This window comes from Carlito syrichta, unplaced genomic scaffold (assembly GCF_000164805.1).
Source record: "Carlito syrichta isolate Samal-C Ts95f unplaced genomic scaffold, Tarsius_syrichta-2.0.1 Scaffold311990, whole genome shotgun sequence".
Taxonomy (NCBI): domain Eukaryota; kingdom Metazoa; phylum Chordata; class Mammalia; order Primates; family Tarsiidae; genus Carlito; species Carlito syrichta.
Genome location: NW_007256086.1, coordinates 73632 through 90204, shown reverse-complemented (window position 1 = coordinate 90204; position 16573 = coordinate 73632). Strand labels below are relative to the sequence as shown.

The 16573-nt window shown below is 36.3% G+C and overlaps 1 protein-coding gene across 3 annotated transcripts in view; it reads left to right on the top strand.

The window, feature by feature from the left end:
• RMDN2 (regulator of microtubule dynamics 2) overlaps window positions 1-16573 on the top strand; it is a 77921-nt gene that overhangs the window by 44463 nt on the left and 16885 nt on the right. For all 3 annotated transcript variants that reach the window (XM_021718240.1, XM_008069398.1, XM_021718241.1), the window contains 3 exons: window positions 7794-7869; window positions 8764-8841; window positions 15450-15548. In XM_021718240.1, the coding sequence (XP_021573915.1) occupies window positions 7794-7869; window positions 8764-8841; window positions 15450-15548 (253 nt within the window). The remainder of the gene's footprint in view (window positions 1-7793; window positions 7870-8763; window positions 8842-15449; window positions 15549-16573) is intronic.

Sequence of the window (16573 nt, the reverse complement as noted above, 5' to 3'; positions counted from 1 at the left end):
CCCCGCCTGGGCAGTGAGACCTCATCTCTACAATAAATCAAAAAATCAGCCGGGCGTGGTAGTGTGCGCCTGTAATTCCGGCTACTCGGAAGGCTGAGGCGGAAGGATCGCTGGAGCCCAGCAGGCGAGGCTGCGGTGGCTAGGAGCGGCCACTGCACTCCAGTCTGGGCAACAGAGTGAGACTCCAACTCGAAAAAAAAAAAAAAATGTGCATTTGCTGGCAGGGCGCTGTGACTCAAGCCTGTAATCCCAGCACTTTGGGAGGCAGAGGCCAAAGAATTTCCTGAGCTCAGGGATTCGAAGACCAGCTGAGCAACACAACGAGACTTCATCTCTACAGTAAATCAAAAAGTTAGCCAGGCATGGTGGTGCATGCCTGTGGTTCCAGTTACTTGGAAGGCTGAGGCAGAAGGATCGTCTGAGCCCAAGAGGTCGAAGCTGTGGTGGCCGTGAGCGTGCCTCTGCACTCCAGCCTGGGTGACTGAGTGAGAATCTGACTCAAAAAAAAAAAAAAGTGCATTTGGGGTCAGTCCTCAATTTGAGATTTGTGAATTTCCAAATATTCACAGAGGAGCAATAGAATCTTCTTGAGGGCTTTATGAGCTCCTTGAAATTTGCTTTGTGAGGAGAGATTATGCTGAACTCTCCCTTAGTAGGTTACCCAGTCTGTCTTCCACTCATCTGGCCACTTCTCGTTTTTCGTCTTTTTTCACTTTTTTGTTGTGAACTAAATGCCTGGTTTATAACCATAGGATTTAAGCCCAAGATTAAACCTTATCAAAACACACACAGAGTAATGATCCAATTGAGTTTCACATTTCTTATTCAGTATCAACTTTTTATTTTAAAAATATTAAAATCTAATTATTTAACTTAAATTTAATAAATTTAAATGTCAATTTAATCTTAATTCTTAGAATGCATTGTATCCTACTGAATGCAAATGTTCTCATTCAATGAGGTAGTAGAGGTTTAAGGTGAGAAGTTTCAACTTTGACTTGAGAAACAATGGGTGAAGTTTAGGTGAACTGATTTCATAACTAACTGTAATAAAATGCTGAGATAAGATCTCATTCTGCTGGCTCTTTTTAATATGTAAGACTGAATTAATTTGTTCGAATGTTAATGAAACATTTTCTCATTCACTCAGCATTAATGGCAAACTGTGACTATCAGACCAAATTTGCCGGCCTGTTGTTGTAAATAACATTTTATTGGAGCATAGCCACACTCCTGCATTCACACACATCAGCAGAGTTGAGTAGTTGCAAAAGTAACTGTCTGGCCCCAAAGCTAAAATGTTTACTGTATGGCCCTACAGCAAAAGTTTGCAGACCCATGGTTTACAGCATTGTATGATAGTTTTATAAGTCTTCAGTTTGAAACAAAAGATGTAATTTTTAAGGATGATTTTTATAAAGTGTTAATATAGGGGAATGATTGAAAAAAATACATATAATTTTAAAGACTTGGTTTTGTCTTCTTCTTTTCCCAAATGAAATTGCTTTGTTCCTTTAAGGCTGCACAAGCTTTCTATAAGATTCTGCTGTTTCTGTTGTGCTGGCCAAAAATACTTCTGGAATCAAGAGAATAAAGTCACCAATCGATTTGCAATTTGTTGGCTAAATAGGCCTGACCTTAATTATAAGTAATGTCTTACATATTTGTTGTGCTCTACTGTTTGCAAATTATTTCCACATGTTTTATAGCATGTGATTCATAGAACACCCTGTTTTCATTTTATAGATGGCATAAGCAAGGCTGTGTGTGTGTGTGTGTGTGTATGGGTGTGTGTGTGTGTGTGTATGTGTGTGTTGATTAATAATCAGGGCCGCACAATAAGTGCAGAAACAGATACTAGAACTCAGGTTTTGCATTTGTTATCTGCTCAGTCTTTTTTCTGTGACAGTATCCTGTCTCTGCTTTCCCACAGAAGAAATAGCATTGGTGCTGAATCAAAAATACTGCAGGGAAACCAATGTTAGTAGTTGCTGAAATAGCAGGTAGTCAATTATTAAGGACATGTTCACTATCAATGCAAAGAAAAATACAGTGTTCTTGTCAAATCCCATATAGTTAGAATGACCTCTAGATGGAGATAATACACCATGTTGTGAACTTTCTTCAGCATTCCCAATGACCTGAGAGTTTGAGAAATAAAATATTACACACACTACACATACATACTTAGGTAGAATTTATTGAAAGTAAGAAGTAATGACCCTTTGGGAGAAAATGACCAGATGACCATTGATTTTATGGTATGTAAGAAGATAAATAATATTTTAGAGAAACAGATTTTTAAAAGGATTATGAAAAAACATGACTCTAGTGACAGATTATTTAAAAGGGAAAATGCACATATTTCTTAAATGATGGGTTTTTTTCCATCACTCAGAGTATCTTGGAGAGAATGTGTTAAGAGAGCAAAATAAAGGCCTAGAGATGTGCACACATAGCTCTGATTTTCAGAAAGTAAAAGTTTGACTCTGCCATGTTAGATCAGTGAACATAGCATCTATTCCTCTGATTCTAGCACAAAGAGTTAGTTGGGTTGTTTTGTGTGTCTCTAGATGAGGAAGTAAGTTCTAGTAGACCCAATATAGATATTTCTAAAAATGTGGCATGATCTGTTTGTTTTTTTTTTATTTTCTTGCTGGTAGAGTAGGGAAACTTCTCAGTATATCTAGATTAAAGTAAAGCATTAAGGAAGTTTACTCAGAGCATACTTTGGGTAAGATGCAGAAATGTGGGCAGGCTGTGAGTTGGCTGACCCATGCTGACCGAAGGGTCTGAGCCCCAGTTATTCAACAGACATTGTCAACCTGGGAGTGATTCTAGGGTCAGGTCTACATCTTATTCTTCAGCGTGTTCAGTAATTTTGTCAGTGAATGAAGATATAAAAAAGGTGTGCTTATAAAAGTTGCACAGAATTAAGTGGAGCAACTTGTATGACAATAATAATTCAAAAGATTTTAACACGTTGAGAAAGATACTTAGGGTGTGAAGTGAAGAAATAAGTATGGAAGGAAGAACAGAGAGAAAGATGTCAAAAATGAATAAAAACATTAGGTAAACAGAAATGTGAATAAAGTATGGAGTTTAGTCAATAGTATTAATATTGGTTCGTTGTGACAATTGTGTATCAATATTATATATCAATATTGGTACAGTTCTGACAATGGTACTGTAGTAATATCAGGTGTTAACCATAGGCAAAACTAGGTGTGAGATATATGGGAACAATCTGTACTAGCCACAACTTTTCTGTAAATATAAACCTATTCTAAAAGAAAAGCATATTTAAATAAAAAGTGACCTAAGACTTTAAGTCCAAATAAGTTGGAAAATGATAATGCTCATCACAAAAATGAGAGTTTGAGGATGTAGTTGTGTGGAATTTTGGAAGGATTGGATTTGCTTCCTAGTCTGGAACTCTTTTGGAGGATGATAGAACAGAGTGACAGAGAGCATTTCGATAGACAATTTGAATAGGCCTATATCTGTTAAGGAAAAAGAATAAATAATTAACAACCCTTCAAAATAGAAAGCACCAGTCCCGGATAGGTTTACTGATAAAATTGTGCCAAATACTTAAGGAAGAAATTACACCAACTCTCTACAGTCTCTTCCAGAACATAGAAGCAGAGGATATACTTCCTAACTCATTCAGTTAGGCCAGTATTACTTGAATACCAAAACCAGACAAAGACACTATAAACAAACTACAGACTCATATATCTTCTTAACATAGATATAAAACTCCTCAATAAAATATTAGCCGACTGAATTCAACAACACATAAAAAAGAATTATATACTACAACCAAGCAGGATTTATTCCTGGGATGCAAGGCTGGTTCAACACTTGAAAATCAATTAACGTAATCCGTCACATTAACACACCAAAGAAGAGAAATTATGTGATATATCAAACGAAGCAGAAAAAGCATTTGAAAAAATCCAACACCCATTCATAATTTAAAAAGAAAACTCTCAGCAAACTAGGAATAGAGGAGAACTTCTTCAACTTGATAAAGAATATCTAAAAAAACCCTACAGCTAACATTATACTTAATAGTGAGAAACTTGCTTTCCCACCATTAAGAAGCTAAAATCAGAAACAAGTCAAGGATATCTCCTCTCACCACTGCTTTCCAGCATTATACTAGAAGTTCTAGCTAATGCAACAAAACAAGAAAAAGAAACAAAGGCATGCAGATTGTGAAAAAATAAATAAAATGGTCTCTGTTTGCAGATAATACATTGTCTTTTTAGAAAATGCAAAAGAATCAACAATAAAAACTTGTAATTAAGGCAATTATAGCAAAGTTGCAGGATACATGGTTAACGTGCAAAAGACAATCTGTGTTCTATACACCAGCGACAAAGAAATAGAGTTTGAAATTTAAAAATACATTACTATTTATATTAGCACTCCCCAAAATTGAAATACATATGTAAAAAACTAGCAAAGTATGTACAAGATATATATTAGAAAAACAACAAAACTCTGATGAAAAATTTCAGAAAACTGAATAAATGGAGAGATAGTCCATGTTTATGGATGGAAAGACTCGATATTGTCAAGATGTCAGTTTTCCCACTTGCTCTATAGATTCACTGCAGTCTCAGTCAAAACCACTGCAAGTTATTCTGTGGATATTGACAAGCCTACTTTATACAGAGAGGCAAGATACTCAACTCCATATTACAGTAGAAGAACCAAGTTGGAGGACTGATACTACTTGACTTCGAGACTTACTATAAAGGCACAGTAATCAAAACAATGTGGTACTGGTAAAAGAATAGACAGATAGACCAATGGAATGGAATAAGGAACCCAGAAACATACATATGTGTGTGTGTGTGTGTGTGTGTGTGTGTATTTCACTGATCTTTGACAAAAAAAACAAAGACCAAACAGTGGAACAAAGAAAATCTTCAATGAATGGTGCTAGAACAAATGGACATCTACATGCAAAAAGTATGAATCTACACATAGACCTCATACCCTTCACAAAAATGAAGTAGAAATGGATCATAGACCTAAATGTCAAATGCAAAGCCATAAAACTCCAGGAAGGTAACATAAGAGAAAATCTAGATAATCTTGGGTATGGCAATGACTTTTTAGATATAACACAAAAAACTCAATCCATAAAAGAAACTATTGATTAACTGGGTTTCATTAAAATTAAAAACTTCTGTGAAAGACAATGTCAAGCGAACAAGAAAACAAGCCACAGGCTGGCAGAAAATACTTGTAAACTATACATCTAATAAAAGACTTATATACAAAATATGAAAAGAACTCTTTAAAGTCAACAGTAAGATAACAAACGACACAATTTAAAAATTGACAGAATAACTGAACAGACACTTACAGATGGTAAGAATATGAAAAGATGTTCAACATCATATGTCAATAGGGAATTGTAAATTAAAACAAAATGAGATGCCAGTACACACCTATTAGAATGGCCAACATCCATAACAGTGAAAATACTGGCAAGGATGTGGAACAACAGGAATTCTTATTTTTTGCTGGTGGAAATGTAAAATGGTGCAACCATTTTGGAAGACAGTTTGACAACGTCTTGCAAAACTAACATGGTCTTGCCCTAGGATCCAGCAATCGTACTCAGTAGTAATTACACAAAGGAGTTGAGAATTTATGTTCACACAAAAACCTGAACATGGATGTTTTTAATCAGCTTTATTCATTATTGAAAAACTTGGAAGCAAGCAAGATGTCCCAGTAGGAATGGATAAATAAATTATGGCACGTCCAGACAATGGAATATTATTTAGCACTAAAAAGAAATGAGCTATCAAATCATGAGATGACATGGAAGAAGCTCAGTGCTTGCCAGGAGTCAGGGGAGAGGGAAGGAGGACTAGTAGAGCACAGAGGATTTTTAGGGCAATGAAGCTATTCTGTAACATCCTACAATGGTGGATAGGTGTTATTATGCATTTGTCAGAACCATAGAACGTACACCAAGGGTGAGTCCTAATGTAAACTGTGGATTTGGGGTAATAATCAATTTTAACAAATGCATCACTGTGGTGCAGAATGCTGATTATAGGGGAAGTTCTTAGAGGAGGGAGATCAAGAGGTATATGAGAACTCTCTGTACTTTCTGTTTATTTTTGTCTTGAACCCAAAAGTTTTCTAAAAATATGAATTAAAACAACACAATGAAGCTTGAGGCAGCAATGGCGTTTTCCTAAAGGAGCTCAAGAGTCTTTTCCCATTAATCTGTTTTTCTTAAATATGCAATCTCTGGAAAGCTTTGTGAAGGTGTAGAGGGGTACGTGAAATACAATCTGATTTTAGAATTAGCGTTTCTTGGTATGTCCTAATCTAGTTCTCAGATCATGTTTAATAGTTTGATATAGTCCGGTCTCTTGCTTCTGTTACAGCAGATTCTGTTCATTATATAGAAACTAAAAAGAGATAAAAAATTTGTAATTAAGGAGTGTCCATTTTTTTGGTTGTGTATAGTTGGTGTGAATTACATCATCATTTGTGTTTAGGAATGGCTTACTGTTCCAAATTAAGAAATTGTTCACTGAATTGTTGTACTTGGAAGCTATGCTTATTTATAGAAATGATTGAGATAAATAAAACCCAAATTATATATTTCATCTCAGTGACTATGACAATGCAAGTAAAAATTAACACTTACTCTTGAAATATGTAGATGAATGGATATTGTTACCACAAAGACAATCTGAAATGCTCTGAAGACTGTTGCACAGACAAAAGACTGAGTAAATTAGCAAATTGCTGAACAAAAATTGCACCCAGTTTAAGTCAAATAATCGTAACGTAAATTTTGTATTCCCAGTGGAAAAAGGGAAATAATTCATGGGATGCACTAGTCTAGTAAGGCAGTGTTTCCAGGCAGGCTTGAGGGAGGTCGGGAAATTTTTTGAAAAAGCATACTCTAGAATTACCTATGACTTGGTTTTAGTCATTTATTTATTTTACTTTATTTTTGTTGTTTGCTTTTGTTTTGAGTCGGGGTCTCACTCTGTCGCTCAGGTTGGAGTACAATGGTAGGGTGATAGCTCACCATAGACTCTACCTCCTGGGCTCAGATGATTCTTCCTCCTCGGCCTCCCAAGTAGCTGGGATCATAGATGTGCTACCACACCCAGCTAATTTTTTTATTTTTTGTAGAGACGAGGTCTCGCTATATTGCCTAGACTTGTCTTGAACTCATGGGCTCAAGCAGTCCTCCTGCCTCAGCCTCCCAAAATGCTGAGGTTACAGTTATGAGCCACCACACCTGACTTTATTTGCATTTTTAATGACATTTAAAAAGTCCATGATACTTGAATTTTTTAAAGAGTAAATGAGTTTTAAAAGGTTGATCTTAACAATGTTTTTATTTATGAGTCTGTTGACATGTTTTTCAATTTAATAAAAAGGAGAATAGATTTTTGTGAGAGCTTCTTCATGACTTTGATGTTAATGATGGTAATGATAGTGCCACGTCACAGTTATTGAAGCTTTCTATATTCTAGGCATTGCTCTGAGCATGTTACCTACCATAGCTCATTTTATCCTCACAATTATACATAGTAAGTATTGTTAGTATTTTCAGTTATAGATGAGAAAGCCTCATGTTAATGTCAAATATTTATTTATGTTAGGACCCTTGTATCTGTATGAATACTTTTGTTAAATATTAATGAATGCTTTCGAGTTTTTTTAATGCCATGTTTTGGTGGTATTTGATTACAAATTTACATGGTAGCCACTGTTTTCATCCTTTTCAGGTACGCAGTTTTGTGTGGCTATGTATCTGAGTTTGAGGGCTTACAAAACAAAGTCAACTGTGGACATCTCTTCAAGGTATTTCTTGCTATTGAAAATGTTTTAATGTAGCTATGTATTCCGTCAGCGGGTATAAATCAGATTATTCAACAAATTAAGCTCTAGGAATTTTTTTTGTTGTTGTTTGTTTAAATGTTAGGAAATGACACTCTAAAAAGAATCAAATCATTTGGGTGATTAAAGATTATTATTATTACAGATCCCGAATGAAGTCACAAAGTAGATGAGTATTATTTTTTCAAAAATTGAGAATTAACCTTTTGGTCATGAGCACAACATTGTAAAAGTAACTTGGGCTATTTAGTTAACAGTCTCTACATATTGACTTGGTGGAAGAAGTAGGGTCCAATCTGGGGCTTAAATTTACCACGAAAGACAAAATTAGCAATCCACATACATCTAATGTACTATTTGCCTCTAGTAAAAATAGCTCAGTAAATAACCCCCCAAAGTCAGTAAGGGATGAGCAAACTGTGCTTCCCAGTTTCCTGGCTCCCTATAGCCATTCGGTAATGCCAGGGGAATAGATTCATCTCCCATCTAGCTCCCCTGTGTCTTCTTCCCTCATACCCTACTCCATGTCGTTTGGCCTCTGTCAGCTCACCTCTCACCAGGAAGTATTCACTAGACAAGTCATGGGCAGGCAAGCATTCAACTTTGCTGGTTCCTTTTTCTTTAGCGACATTTTGGGTTGAAATTATGCATAGCCTTATTAAATCATAGTCACAGTTTGGGCTATAAGCAGTTACTTCTGATCACTTCATTATTGATAAGATTTTATTGTATGAATGATAGGGATGGAAGGTCTGAGACATTTTAGAACCGCCTCAGAATTTACAAGACCATGGCGTAGTTCCATTCAGCAGGATCTGAAACTTGGGAGATGACTTTTCCTTTGGATATTTCTTTCAGGAACATCTAGATATAGCAATCAAACTTTTACCTGAAGAACCCTTACTGTATTACCTCAAGGGGAGATACTGTTATACTGTAAGTTGAATGCCTTTATTTGGAAGTCTTACTTGAATTTACTGTGATTGCATGAGGCATTTTCAGTGACTTATTCATTCTTTTCATTTTACCCAGTGCCTACTATAGAGAGAATTGTAAATTTTATGTGAATGTATGATATGTATTTTTATAATTTTATATGAAGTTATAATGTATGTATTTATAATCTGCAAACTTCTAATTTATATATTACATATTGTATGCAATACTTTATCTACTACGTTCATACTTTATTTCTTTCCTGCTTTTCAGTTTCCATTGCAGTAGTCACACTCTCCCCCTGTGGCTATCTTGGGTCAGGGTCCATTACCCGTGACTCTGTGTAGATTCATTCCTCATGGTTCTGTGGGAAGGCTTTTCATTCAGCAGGGTTAGCTGAGCATCAGTTATGTGCTGACTGGCCAGAAAATGAATAAAACATGGTTCTTGTCTCTAAGGAACTTGGAAAGGGTATGTACCATATAGAAATCACCCAATTAAAGGCAGCTGTCAGCTTAAGACCTAGTGTCTTACTTGACACTATTAGTTTACAAAAATTAATAAAATGTGAAACTGTGTCTTAAGAATGCATGAAAAAATTACCATGAAAGAGAAATGCTATCTGTGAATACTAAAGTTAGGGTAGGCAGAGAGGTAACTTTTTCATTGAGGCTGGAGGAGATTTAGAGATAAAGAAGGAAATGTGCTTTTATTGAACACCTGCTATGTGCCAAATATACATTTTATACTTTATGTTTCTTGTTTATTTAATCCTTAAAACAACCCTGTGAAGCAATTATTATTGTAACTGTTTTGAGTCTTTATATCTGAGTCTTTATAATGTTAAGAACCTTCTGATTTAAGTCCCATTTAACTAGTCAATGAAAAAGCCAGCACTAAAATTAAAATTTAATTTAAAAATTTATGCTTTTTATATTGTGTGACATAAGAAAGGAACTTACATTTTGATAGAAAAAAAGGAGAAAAGGTGTATCATCTGTTTTTCTGGTTTTTTTCCTAGTCATGAGACTGTAAAGTCAAATATTATGATTCCAGCACTCAAATTTTTTATAATCTGCTTAATGTAAAATACATATGATGTCTTCATTCTCTGAAATATCACACTGTGAACTATGCTATTCATTTTCTAAGGTCTTACTACCTTCCAAAAGCTTACTTTTTTTTTTTTTTTTTTACTTTGTTTTTTTTATTATTATTATTTTGAAGATGTGGGGTACAATCCAGGGTTAGGTATACAAATGTTCATTATGCAGGTACCCTTGCTGTTGAGGTATGCCCTCCCACCCTGGCAGTTTCCCACTTCTGCCAATCCTATCCCCATCTCCCCTGGTAGTTTCCAACTACTGCCAATCCCTTTCTTATAGTGTTATGATAGTACGAGGTCCGCTTAGGAGTGAGAACATGTGGTACTCAGTTCTTTGCTTCTGTGGTAGATCACTCAGTATTACAGATTCTGTGTATGGCCACACCACTCTGAATGTGTCCAATCTCGTCTGATCTCAGAAGCTAAGCAAAGTCGGGCCTGGTTAGTACTTGGATGGAAGACTTACTCTGTATTTTCTATTGATTTCACATTGTCTGGAAGTTCCCTAAGGAAAGCGTCCACTTGTCACGCTTCTTGGTATTATTCTCAGCATCGAGCTCAGTTTCTCACACTTCAAATAATCTTTTCCGCAAATGTTTGTTGCCTGAATAATCGACTGACTGAAACTAGAGAGAAAGTATTTTTTAAAGAATTCAAAAACCATAGTAATAATGGCTAACATGTACCTGGCTCTTGTAAGCATTTTATATGGCTGTCAACATTTTCTATATTGTTGCTCACTTGATTTTTTCAACAACCCTGTGAAGTGAATGACTTGCCCGGGGCCACTCAGCTAGTTAAGTGGCAGAGCAGGATTCAAACACAGGCAGTTGGTTTTGAAAGTCTTTGCTTTTAACTAGTATGCTCCACTGTTTACAAATTATAAGGATAGATGATTAATACGAATTGTGTAAGAGGAGGTTGAAACTCATTCGCCCCAAGGGACTGAGGTATTGAAGCAAGAATGAACAAAGGTGCAAAGAATGTGTCCAGCACATGCAGACCGGGGAACTCAAAACTTTCTGGCCACAAAATATCTTAAAATCTGTGTGAGTGATGGTGGTTGTGTGTATGCGTGTGTTTCAAATCAGATCTGCAAAAGAACCTACCAAAAGGGTGGGGTGGGGAGAGGACAGCCAAAGGCCAGAAGCAAAGCAAGCTCTGCTTCCAGTTCCAAAGGTAGGTAAACCAGCCTGAAAACCAACTGACAGAGGCATTTACAAAGCCTGGTAACCTAGAGCTTAGTACATGGCCTTTGTTGGGGTAGGGAGACTGTGGACTTGGGTGGTGCAGGGAGCAGCTTGAATACTGCCACAACGTATCCAGGACTCAAAAAGTGCTATGCTCAGGAAAAAAATTAAGAGGGTGAATTTAGTTAGTTATTTTAGTTAGAAAAAAAATTTTTTTTGAGTCAGGGTCTTCCCCTGTCACCCTGGCTGGAGAACAGTGGCATGAGCTCTGGTGATTTTTCTGCCTCAGTGTCCCAAGTAGCTGGGAGTACAGGGATGCACCACCATGCCCAGCTGCTTTTAAAAATTTTTTGTAGAGATGAGGTCTCGCTATGTTGCCCAGGATGGTCTCAGAACTTCTGGGCTCAGGCAGTTCTCCTGCCTCAGCCTCCCAAAATGCTGGGATTATAGGTGTAAGCTACCACACCCAATGAATTTAAATAAAATTAACTCAGCAGAAACTTATAGCAATGAAAATTCATTCTCAGTCTTAACAATGGGGAAGATAGAAGTGAAAGAAAGAAATTCTCCTAAGATTTAAAAGCCACTGACCCACCCTCACAAGTGTCTGGCGCTTGAATGTACATTAATTGTTTAGGCTTAAAATGCCAAGTAAGAAATTTTAATTCAAGATGGATGCTGATCTTCATGCCACAGGTAGCTGGCAAAGCCGGATCCTCTGTAGAGGACTGTACCTTCACGTGGGCCTTATAAAACTTTTGCAACAAGTGTCCCAACAATGATGAGCTCACAGTCAAAAGCTGTAGAATATTCAAGGAAATTAGACAACGGAAATGACAGTCAGTAAAAACCAAAAAGAACAATAGATCTACAAATACTTCAGATTTTGGAAACATGGGATACAGAATATTAAACAACTGTGTATAATGTGTTGCTTTAAGTAAAAGGAATTGTAGGGGAAATGCATGGGTAACCTGGGCAAAGTCCAGAAAGGTGCTTTCTGGAAATAAACTGTTAATGCTATCTATGTAGCAAGACTAGCTAGAACTTGCAAAAGTGTTCTCCAATATGTCAGACATTTTTAATGACACTGCTCATACTAGCTACAGCATTTTATCCAACACTAGCTGTAGCTATAAAACAAAATTGAGAAGGAGAAAACTTGAAGTGTTTCCACATATGTTTGACTGTTTTCCAGATCAGATTTCAATTAAATCACTTCACAAAAGAGAGTCTGTGAGTGGCCAGTCAGGCCTATGAAAAGATATTCAGCATTATTTAGTCATAAGAAAAATGTAAATTAAAAACACAGAGAAAGATCACTACGTGCTCACTAAAAGGGATAAAATTTTAAAAACTGGCAGTACCAAGTGTTGACAAGAATATGGAGCAGTTGAAACTCTCATATTTTGATGGGACTATATGAATAACAAATGTATGAGTACATAGTGTAGCAATTCCTAGGTATTTACCAAGAGAAATGAAAATACATGTTCACCTAAAGACTAGTACATGAATGTTCATAGCGTCTTAAGCAGCATGACAACCCACACGACTCTTCAAAGCATTATGCCAAGAAAGCTCACAAGAGACTACCTCATGTGTAATTCCCTTGATAGGAAATTTTAGAAAAGGCAAATTATAGCCATGGATGACTTGGTGACTAGGGCTTTGAGTGGGGTAAGGCAACTGACTGCAAAGGAACACAAGATACTTTTTAGGGCAATGAAAATATACTATGTGTTGATTGTTTTGGTGGTTACAAACAAGATACTTTTTAGGGCAATGAAAATATACTATGTGTTGATTGTTTTGTTTTGGTGGTTACAAGATTGTATACATTTATCAAAACTCATTGAACTGTGCAGCTATGATGGATGAAATTTTATTTATCTAGATTATATCTCAGTAAAGCTGATTTTGAAAATATTAATATATAATGACCAAGAAACATATGGAAATTTTTTTTTAATTTTAATTTTTTTATTATAAAGATGTGGGGCACAATTCAGGGTTAGGTCTACAAACACTGATTATGCAGGTACCCTTGTTGATGAGGTGTGCTCCTCCCTCCCCTCAACTGCCAAATCCACCCGGAAAAATTTTATTAAATAGTAACAAAACATAGGAACCAAAATAAAATGTGTATGTGTGTTTGTGTGTGTGTGTGTGTGTGTGTGTGTGTGTGTGTGTGTGTGTGTGTGTGTATAGTTGTCCCCCCATTTAGAGTTTTCTCTTTCCACAGTTTCAATTTTTTGCAATTAACCACAGTAGAACAATATTAAATGGAAAATTTGAGAAATAAGCAATTTATAAGTTTTAAATTGTACACTGTTCAGAGTAGCATGATAAAATTTTGTGTCAACCTACTTTGTCAATATGTATCATTCTTTGTCCAGCACATCCATGCTGTTTACTTAATAGCCATCTGAGTTATCAGATTGCAAAATGGTGTATCTGGGATTTGGTACTATCTGTGGTTTCAGGCACCCACTGGGAATTTTGGAACATATACCTCTGTACATGTGTGAGTAGACACACACACACACACACACACACACACACACACACACACACACATTTTAAGGCATAAGTATCTCTAGAGGTAGAGAGGGTAACTATATAATAGTCCAAAATTCAGTTCACCAGCCAAGTTTCTAGAAACTAGTGTGTTTCTAATAGCCTCAAAACTATAAAATAAAAATTGAATAAATTAACAGATCAACCACATATTGGTAGATTTTTACCTGCCTCTTTTAATAATTAGTAGTACTAGAAGACAAAAACTATTAGGAAGCATGTAAAACATTGGAGCCTCGCATTAGATAAGCTTGACCTAACAAACATGAAAACGCGCACCTGACCATTAGAAAATATATGTTTTATTTCAAGTTTATGCAGAATGTTTACTAAAATGACTCATGTGAAGCCATGAGGCAAGTATTTAAAAATTTTAAAGAATTGATATCATGCAGTTTTTATGATGATAGTGCAAGTAAATTAAAAATTTAAAAACCCAATCATAGAAAATAATAATGAAAACTCCAAGGAGACACCACTTTATTCTGACTCATTTGATAACATTTTAAAATATCAGCACGAGGAGTTGCAAGGACGTGGCGCAACAGGAATTCTTAGCATAGCCACCTTGCAAACAATTGATTGTCATCTTTTACATGTGATTACTTATCTGCCATGTGATCGTGCCTGCCCTGCAGAAACTCTTGCATGTATGAAGGCACGTACAAGAATACCCACAGCAGCCCTGTTCCTAAGAGCAAAACATTGGAAAAAACTCAGATGTCCGTTGACAGGAGTGGACGAAAGTTTTGCTAATGGATGTTCACATGACAGACTATTGCTGCTATTTTATGGCTGAATTTCAGTGACACTCATCATCCTGGATGAAATCTTAAAACTGTCACGTTAAGTGAAAAAAAAAAAGTCATTCAGGAAATAAACAGTATGATATCGTTTTTTAGTAAGTTCAAAACAAAGCAAAAATAGGCATACCAATATGTAAAATACATAGGAAAATAAGGAAATAATTTTTGTAATAGGCAGTAATGGCAACCTAGAAATCTAATAGGTGGACTAAGAAAGAAAACACCTTATAGGACTGGGCAGAGCATCAACTCCATCAGCATCCTTTTAAGCATTCGTTTCTGAGCCAGCTTACTCTTTTAGAATATATAATATTCATATTTGGGGGAAAAAAGTGAAAACTTTTAAAAAGAAAGCAAAAAATAAATGATAATATGGAATTTAACTTGGGTGGTTATTGGTTAAAAAAAAATATCTTCTGGATTGTAATGTATATCGTGGGCCCTCATTCTCCATTCCCTGAGGGTTGAGAATCCTTGTTCCATCTGCATTTTTGAGATGCTGCCTTTGGGTAGGGGCTCATGGAGTAGCAGGAACAGGGCAAAGGTGGGTCTTGTAGCTAGCACGTGTGTGCAAAGAAGTACTCTGCAGTCATCTCAGAATCGTGAATCAGATGAACAAACAGGGTCAGTGTGATTCCGCACCCCGCCCTTGTTCTCTGATAGGACACAGATCTCATTGGGAACATTTCAAATTGGTTTTGAAATCTGTGCTTCTGGAGCTCATGGTTTCTTAGAATTATGAAAAAGGAAGGCAAAATATTAATATAAATACCATAAGGGTAATATCTCTTTATAGATATGTATTTATATTTGTTTATGTTATATTACATACATGTATACACATGCACATACCTATCCAGCATGGGAGAGATTATCATCTGAAAAGGTGAACAACTCTCTAAGTGTGACATTGTTCTGTGTTTGCAGGTCTCAAGACTGAGCTGGATTGAGAAAAAAATGGCTACTACTTTGTTTGGAAAAATACCATCTTCAACTGTACAAGAAGCTTTGCACAACTTCCTTAAGGTAGATTTTGTCTGTTTATTTTAGTGTCAGACTGTCTGCCATCTGCACCAGTCCATGCAAACCCTGTTATCAAGGAAGTCTTTGCCCTATACGAAGCCCCGGTTTGAATTCTAATTTTGACATGTTCTGTTTTAAGCTTCTTATAATGCAAGTTGTATTTTAAATCTAAATTTCTTAGAGCAGCTAGTTATGCCCTAGGTCCTAGGAATAGCAAGCTACTTTTTAAATGTAACTCAGCAGCCTAAATGAAGGCTTAAATACAATAGTCCTTACTACCAAATCCAAGAACAACTTTTCAAATCACTTGAGCTTGTGCAGAAACAGTCATATCCCGATTATTAAGTTGGTCCCAATACTCTTGATTAGCCTAATATAGGACCAGTTTAATCATAAAGAATTAAAAGATGCCAAAATGAAGACTTATTTTAAAAGCCACCTCCTATGTTACAGACACTCCTCTGGCAGATTCTTGGGACATCAGCCCAAGTCAGTCATTTTCATTCCTGTCTTAAAATATATAGTTGCTATCCTAATACAAAGCTGAACAGAAATATACATGTGTACACACATGTACATGCATAATATATTCACCCATATAATCAGCTTCCTGTTGGGCTAATCACCTCACCTTTCTCTGGAACCAATGATAAAATCCTATAGTTACTGACTGTTTTTTTTCCTTTCCAACCTAGCAATTATAATCCCAACAACTTCAGGTTTATAAAAATATAGACAAAATCAAGTTCTGAACTGATGCTAATATGTGTGTTATAGCAGGGATCGATTTTGCAGCACTCAGAGGGAATGTATGGGATCACGTGATATAAGATAGCACATAGGTTTCCTTCCACTGTCCATCTCTGCCTGGCAGCCTGCAGGCTGCCTAGAGTGCTTTGTGAAAATACAAGTGCAGCCGGGCTCGGTGGCTCAGCCTGTAATCCTGCGCCTTTGGGAGGCTGAAGTGCGTGGATTGCCTGAACCCGCGGGTTCAAGACCCGCCTGGGCAGCGAGACCTCATCTCTACA